General features: G+C 38.7%; 1 protein-coding gene across 7 annotated transcripts in view; it reads left to right on the forward strand.

The window, feature by feature from the left end:
• Window positions 1-7,931, forward strand: part of NCOA7 (nuclear receptor coactivator 7) — a 62,479-nt gene extending 54,548 nt beyond the window's left edge. For all 7 annotated transcript variants that reach the window (XM_035109247.2, XM_035109245.2, XM_035109246.2 and 4 more), the window contains 5 exons: window positions 1,919-2,062; window positions 2,514-2,666; window positions 3,607-3,702; window positions 4,857-4,930; window positions 5,722-7,931. In XM_035109247.2, the coding sequence (XP_034965138.2) occupies window positions 1,919-2,062; window positions 2,514-2,666; window positions 3,607-3,702; window positions 4,857-4,930; window positions 5,722-5,857 (603 nt within the window). In that variant the 3' untranslated portion in view covers window positions 5,858-7,931. The remainder of the gene's footprint in view (window positions 1-1,918; window positions 2,063-2,513; window positions 2,667-3,606; window positions 3,703-4,856; window positions 4,931-5,721) is intronic.
• Window positions 7,932-8,484: the final 553 nt, after the last annotated feature.

Here is an 8,484-nt window from a genome sequence, read left to right on the forward strand (position 1 = left end):
GCACTTATTCTCTGTGTATAGGATTATGGCATTAAAAGGGTTGTAAAAGGAGTTCCTGCTGTTGCTGTTTGTTTTTAATCCTGTCCTTCAATGTGTCTGCAACTGCCTCTTCACATGCAAATAAAATACATATTTTGCATCTCAATTGCAGGTGCACATGGTCAACATTTTGTTCCCAACTTGGGAAACACACTAGCTCTTCTATCTTCTGTTTTTCTATTCATTGTTTTTATCTTGTTTTCATTATTGTACCTTGAGATTTTAATTAATCAGTTCGAGTATTTCCGTAAGCTGCCCCTGAGCACTTCCTTCCTGGACTTGAAAAAGGCAGACACACTCCTCTGAAGGACAAGTAGCATATATGAAGTGTTAAATCACATTAAGTTGTTTATTACCGTAGGTTTTATTCGGATTGGGGTATGTGTTCTGCAGTTGTTTTAAGTTAATGTTTAATGTTTTTTTATGACAAAACTACCTTAAGCAGGCTTTTATTCTGAAACATGGCAAAAAAATTAATGAAATAAAATAAAGAAAAGTATATTACTGTACAGGTTTCCATCAGACAAAAAGCAATCTAAATAGTAAATCCTTTAAAAACATTTCCCTCATTTTTACCATGGTAGTAGAAGTTGGAGGATCACAGCATAGGATAGCTGTAATGGAAAACATTTCAAATAAGATGACCTAATTTGACCATAAGCCAATAAATGTCCATGTTTATTTTACACTGTCTTCTTCCTTTGACAGTCAAATATAATGTAGCAAACAAATTAGGATCAATATATATGGATGTCCATTACCATAAAACAACCCCTTTAGCTATTAGATTACTCATATCTGATGTGATTCTATGAGAGGTCATGTGGTTGGAATAATGTGGTGGTATAGATAAAAACCAGAGAGCAAACTCCACCACATTATAATATCATCCTCTCTAAGAACTCTCTGCCCGTTACAGAACAGTTCCTTAGCATACATGTTAAATAAGGCCACTTCTTCCATCGCTGAATGAATCTTACAGGTTAGGATCAAAAGAGTCCTCTAGGCTTAGTTATAAGGCCAGTCAGTTGCCATCCAATTCACAATATCTGACCATTGTTGGCTAGATAACCTGGAAGAAAGGAGTCCCCTTGTACAGATCACAGCAAACGCAAGAGAATTGTTCCTTGGTTTGTGAGCCCTTCAGGGTTCCTGGATTGGGGGGCATAGGGTTGTATTCAATATAGGGATAAATCACTTGTTCCATCAGCACAAGGATTTCTCCTTGCGCAACAGAATGTTCTCCCCCTCTCCTCCCCCTCTGCAATGTTCCCTGAATGCTGTGGAACCTTTTTGAGAAATCACATTCCCCTAGCACTATTAGTGGAATACCAGCACACATTCTTATTTTAGGCCTCCCATTTTGTCCTCCTATTTTAAAAACTAAGGGCACAATCCCAGCCAAAGGTAAGTATTTTAACTCTTACAAATTTTAGTGAGAGAGATTTAGTTTGTGGTACTGTTTACAAACTCAGTTGCTCCAAAGAAAGGGGGGGGGATAGCTGATGCTAAAAGCAGCCCTTTACTGTGTTTCCTTCACAATTTAGTTTGACTGATTTTCACCCGTGACTAGGTAAACCTGTTCTGAATGAGATAGAGCTATGCCATTGTTACCTGGGCATTAGTTTGCTCTTTTATAGAACCTTTTTTTTTCACACACTGTGTACTGCATCAGTCAAATAAGTAAATTTCAAAATGCACATAGTACCCCCACAAAGGTATGACTAGATGGTTCTTCTGCTTCCCTAGCCTTCCTTGTGCTGGGTCACTTTCTCTCTTATAAAAACATTGAGTACCACTGATCTAGCATTATAGAATAAAAACTACGGTATTGTCAGACTATTTTTTTTAAGTCTTTCTCTTTTTTAACCCTTTTTAGATTATTACTGTAGAAGAGGCAAAACGGCGAAAGAGCATTTGCAGCTATTGTGAAGAAGATGATCGATGCAGTGAAGAAGATGAAGATGCTTTGCCTGTCTTAAAAAACCAGAGTGTGCTCTTAGAAAATATGCATATAGAACAGGTAAAGTTTATAAAGGGGAGAATGTGTGTATGTATGTATGTATGTATATATGTAAAGGGACCCCTGACCATTAGGTCCAGTCGTGACCGACTCTGGGGTTGCGGCGCTCATCTCGCGTTATTGGCCGAGGGAGCCGGCGTACAGCTTCCAGGTCATGTGGCCAGCATGACAAAGCCGCTTCTGGCGAACCAGAGCAGCACACGGAAGCGCCATTTACCTTCCCGCTGTAGCGGTACCTATTTATCTACTTGCACTTTGAGGTGCTTTGGCGCTTTATAAATGGCAATCGGTGAGCCCTGTCCTATGGAGCTTGTTCATGAACCTCATTGTACAGAGTTACAGCTCTGATTATAGGTTGAACCGTTCAGTTCTCATACAGGACGGAATGAAATTTCTAGTGCCACATCAGTTGCATTTTACACTAACTACAATGCTTTCTTTTATCTTCTAGCTCGCCCAGTGCCTGCCAGCAAGGGTTCAGGGATATCCCTGGAGGCTAGTGTACAGCACACAAGAACATGGAACCAGCTTGAAAACACTGTATCGTAAATCGGCATCTCTTGATAGCCCTGTACTGCTTGTCATCAAAGACATGGACAATCAGGTTAGGCACCACAACATATCCTGTTTAATTGTGTTTTGTTTTCCCTCTTGTTTCCAAGTATTTCAGTAGGAGTGTAGCTTAAAATAAATCTTCTGTTAACAAAAAGCGCAATTGATCTCTGTCTTGTGGTTTGAAGTTATTTGAGTGTTTCATGGTGCGAAAAGTACTTCTGCTGCATGTTCATTTTTAGATTGCCTTGGCATAAAAAAGCAAAAGTTTATTGATGCCATTGTTCTTCTGTCTTAAAATGTTTGAGATCTAATTATGTCTGCCTACTTGTGCCCCACTTTTCAATGGGACTTCTGGTTTCTTATCCTCCAGCCTGCACCCCAAAAATTGCTCTGGAAGGTTCTCCAGCTCTCAAGAGCAATTTTGGGGCATGCAGGGGCTGGAATGGAAACTCTGTTGCCCTAGTGGACATCTGCTCATGCTACATTGGATTTTGCCAGGGGTTTAGGTGGAGGAGCAACTTAGAATACTGGTAACTTTTGCCCAAGAAGAGAAATGCAATCTGTGTATTGAAAACTGACTATAAGATAGGTGCGAGAGGACTGATAGAACCTCTCTGTGCCTTTTGCGTGCTGGAGATGTTTGGGCTTTCAACTCCTGATAATTCAGCAGAATTAAGGCATCTTATGTCTTCTTATCCATTTCTGAACCGCAGTCATATTTCTTTACGAATATTTATAAACTACCAACTCATTACAAACCATTGTGCACGCAATGAAATCATTAAAACATATTATAAAAATTTTAAAATCATAAAATACAGAAGAAATGACCAATGCTTAAGGGATATGAAAAATTTCATCAATGTATGTTTTTCATAGGTTGGTTAAGTAAGTGAAAACAACAGTAACCTTGTTTGAAATGTTTTTGAATGTTTATGCCTTTAAATGTGGAAGTATCTTCCAATAGAATTGTAATTTTGTTTCGGCAGGTTTTTGGGGCTTATGCAACACATCCTTTCCACTTCAGTGATCACTATTATGGCACTGGAGAAACTTTCCTATACACATTTGATCCTCTTTTCAAGGTAAGGTGCACTGAGGATAGTCCTAACACTTTACTTACACCATATGCTTGTTTATGTGAAATGATGCTGAGACTTGTATTAAAGCTTGAAGGTGTATTTCTGAATACATTATTAAGCATGCCAATGAAAGGGCTTAAATATAATGATGCTCTTGTATTGGCACAGCTGAACAAGCTTCAGCTTTGTTGGTGTCTGGATGTGAGCAGATCCTATGTAAGTTATGGGCATCTTGAAGGAAGAACCGCATAAAATAAATAGGAAAGGTTGCATTGTCTGACAGAGACCACATTTTTTTAACATGGCTGTTTAGGCGGAAATTGTACAAATCTTCTGTGGGTTGTATGGAATGTAAAAGAGGACATACAAGACTGTAGGAGCTACAGTGACTTGTCAATACTGAGAATAGCTGGCTTAAATTTTTGTAATAGGAAAACAGAAAAATGAGGAAGGCAAAAGCAGCCACATTGTAACATTGCAAAATATTCTGCTTTTAATAAGATTCACACCTAGGAGCATAAATTGACACACAAATAGAGAGGATCAAAAACAACCCAAGAAAAAAGAAGACAATATCAGAATCACCATAGGGAATGATTAATGCAGGCACCCCCAAACTCGGCCCTCCAGATGTTTTGGGACTACAGTTCCCATCATCCTTGACCACTGGTCTTGTTAGGTAGGGATGATGGGAGTTCTAGTCCTAAAACATCTGGAGGGCCAAGTTTGGGGATGCCTGGTTTAATGCTTCTTGTTAAAACATGCTTGGGACTTTTTTTTTTTACTTAAGACCAGGGCTTTTCTTCCAGCCGGAGCTCACCGGAACTTAGTTCTGGCACCTCTCAAGGAGGGGGGGGGATTGTAAGGGAAAGTTGAATGCTTCTCAAGGAATGAAAATGTTTCTACCTAAAAAGTATTGAGCAGGGCTTTTTTTTCTAGAAAAAGAGGTGCCAGAACTCACCATGAGTGCCTCCCTTGTTCTCTTATTTGATCAGGAGCAGGCCCTTATTTCATCAAAGGCAAAGATAGTGGATTTTTGACACAAACCATGCTACTCTCTCTTGCACTTCTTCCCTCTAACAAGTACTTACTGTCATTCTGCCACAGCTGCAAGCAACTGTGTTGAATAACTATGATATTATACTCTTCTCCCTTAGGTCTTTAAGTGGAGTGGAGAAAACACCTACTTTATCAATGGAGATGTAACTTCCTTAGAACTTGGTGGTGGAGAGTAAGTTGAATAAGTTTCTTTATTAATCATATTGTGGAAAACCCTCTGTGGGCAACCTCTTCCTTTGCTGAAAGGGCAAAAACTGCAATTTGGTTTGAGAGTGGGTTAATCTCTTCAACCATCAGAACTTGACGTGAACAAAATCTCTGAATGTGTGCATGGCTCTTGCGCATATAGCTACACTGGCTTGTGGGCAAAGGAATATAGGAAGCTGCCTTATGCATAGTTAAGGCACTTGGTTCATCTGGTTCAGTATTGTCTGCACAGATTGGCAGCAGCTCTCCAGGGTTTCAGATGGGTTTCTCCCAGCTTCACCTAGAGATGCTGGGGATTGAACCCAGAACTTTCTGCATGCAAAGCACTGAATGGCAGCCTTTAATTATTTATTTCAGTTATCGGTAAATAATCCAGGACAGTAAATAAAAGAACCACATGAATTTTTGCCCCAATCCATTGAGGTCAGAAGAACCATGCACACAACAAGTGCAGAAGCCTATATTCAGGTTCCATATATCTGGGGAAAGGCCATGTTGACATGTTCCTTTTTTTTAAAAAAAAAAAAGCAACAACAACAATCCTCTCCTGTCTGCTTCGGGACAAAAAACAACAGACAGGATTCAACCAAAGGTTTTTAAGTCCTGTTGACTTCATGGGAAGAAGGCTGAGCAAATGTTTTAACCCTCCAGCTAAAAGAAACAGAAAGTTAAAATGGGCAACTTGTTGTGTTGTCATTTTGAATAAATAAAAACTGAATAAATAAATTGTTTCAGCCACGTTTCTTCTCTTTCCAGTGGCAGGTTTGGTTTATGGCTAGATGCTGATTTATATCATGGTCGGAGCAATTGCTGCAGCACATTCAATAATGATATCTTATCCAAAAAAGAAGACTTTGTCATACAAGATGTGGAAGTATGGACATTTGAGTGATGTACATGCTGCCTTAAAAGTTTACTGAGCACTCAATGGATGTTGAATATTGGAATGTAGACTGCCTCACAATAGAACATGCTTCTCCTGCCCGTGAAATCTGGTCACAGCCTGGCTGCACAAGAAGATTTTAGGTCAAAAAGTGGAAAAACCTAATTGCATTTTAAAAAATGATCTCGTATTTCTGCCCTGCCAGTGATCTTACAGCATGGATGCAAGATGTTTATGGAAGGCATTTGCGATCTACAAGTTTGTTTAAAGCAGTCTCATTATTTTTTGTAACTGTGAAAGAATACTGGTGGAAAAACATAGACCTGTATAGTACATTCCATGTGTATTTTTATTCTGCTTACATGAAAACCAAAAAGAAGTAAAAGTTGGGTTAGCAAATTCTACAGCGTATAGTGATGGTTTCCATGAGAAAGGGGGTTAGTCTTTCAAATCAGTATACAGCACTTAAAGGGGGCATTTTTAAAGGAACGTATTTATTGTTTGTATAGTACATTTTTATGAAATGTAATAGGCATGTTTTTTTCTTTTAACATTTTAATTTCAAAATTTGCTCGGAAGATTTATTGACTGAAGTAAATGTCTTAAGCGGTGGTGATGAATCATTTCATTTCTTAGGTATTTTTATACTTTGCTGGTTTTTTTTTAAATAATTTTTGTAAAAGACTTCGTTGTTGCTTTGTTCTTATTATTTTAGGAATCTTGTTTTTGGGCAGAACACATTACTTTGGATTGTTGGAAAGCGGTGCATTGTCAGTTTCCATTATCAAACACAGCTGTCTGGTTGCGTGCTGGAGACAGATCCTCTTTTTAACAGGCTTAACAATGAATAGCTTTTGAAACAGTGGCATTTTTATGGGGCAAAAAACAGATTCTTAAACTGTGCCCTATAAATTATTTGAAACTCTTTGTTAGAGAAAACTATTAGTGCCATGCCAGAGTAACTTTGCCCTTCTTCTTTTTTCTTGGAAAATGTTCTCTTTCTTGAATAAGAGTTGAACCCTGTGGTTGCATTCTGCTTTTTAAGCAGTCACTTCTCTTTCTGCTTATTTTATTTTTTTATGACGTAATGAAGCAGTACTTGAGAGCACTGCGTCCAAATTCAGTAAGAAAGATGTAAGTGCTGCAGGTTAATTGAAACCAGAAACCATTTTCGGTTATTTGCCACTTCTAAAAAATATTTTGTTAGGAAGAGGAAGATATGAAAAGACAGTGCTATCCCTTTCTGAAATGCTGACGTTCTCCTAACTTTTGGGAGCCCTTGATAAGCAAATAAAGTCAACATGAGAGAAGTTCAGTAGAACTTCCTATGCTCCTGAAAAAGTATCGGTCAATACACTATGCTTCTCAGCCTTCTTTAAGATGCCTTCACAAGGCCACCTGTGTCAACCTAGGCTGAAACCTTACATATTATCCAGGTCTTCCCCTGTTCATGATGACATTGCTTCCAAATGACTTGGAAATAACTGGGACCATCCAGTCTTGTGCTATATGGCCTGGTCAACCAGATCCAGATCACAAAGAGTACCAATAATTTCCTTCACATATATATTGCTTCTGTGTAGGAAACTCCGTACACAGTGACATGGGGCAGACACACACGTCTGCTTTGGAGTGAGTAGTGCTGCACACTAACAACTTGGGCTTGCTGCAGTAATAGCCTTCGTGTACAAAACCGCTTTAGGGCATTTTGTTAACACTTGCAGCCTACACTTCTTCTTACCATCAGTTCTACTCTGACAGATTTTCACCATTACATATTAGCATAATACTTTGGAGACATTCCAGGGAACCTTAAAAGACAGTTTTAACAAGGATGAGACACTTGTAGGTTGTAAGCAAAAGGTTTGTTTTTTTAAAAAAAAATAATGGACGTATTTCACTACTGTTATACACAGTTCATTTCATTATATTGTACTTGTCAGAGCATATCTAAAGTTTGTGTTCTATATTCGAAACAGTGTTGTCCTCTCAAGATTCTGTGACCCTTCAGAAAACTATGGATATTTAATATATGTAATGCAGTGCTATTGCAACATTTTCAATAAAGGAATTTATGCATTCATATGTTTGACGTGAAATTTCTCTCCCCACCCCTGACTTAATAGTCAAAGGTGACAGAGCTGGGAGCACTAAAGGCTAGCTTGGCATATTTGATCTATAATACTTCAGAGGGATAATTCTTGACGTTTCCACTCAAACTTCTAAATGTTGGGTTTTCCTAGAAATTTCCTTTATCAAACTGCTAGTGACACAGTGGGCATTTGCTACATCTGGAACAAGAAGGCACTAGTTCTGGAATTTGGTAATGTGTAATAAATAGGCGAGAGTGTAGCTGGTACAAATGACAAAGGGATTACACATTCCTCACACTGAACTCTGAACCACTTTGAAACTCTGTTCGGAAAAATATTGTAGCTTGGATGCTGTGTGTCCAAGTGGCAGTGCTCCATATCACATCCAACCCATCTGCATATATGATCATTTTCACCTTGCCCCTGTGTGTCTGCCCTACTCACTAGTGGGGGATGCTTAATGAATCAAAAGCCATTGGAAATGAAGGAATCCTGTGTACCTTCCACACATAGGATTCGTATTCAACATCTTGCAAGGTAAGC

Source organism: Zootoca vivipara, chromosome 3, assembly GCF_963506605.1.
Source record: "Zootoca vivipara chromosome 3, rZooViv1.1, whole genome shotgun sequence".
Lineage (NCBI taxonomy): Eukaryota > Metazoa > Chordata > Lepidosauria > Squamata > Lacertidae > Zootoca > Zootoca vivipara.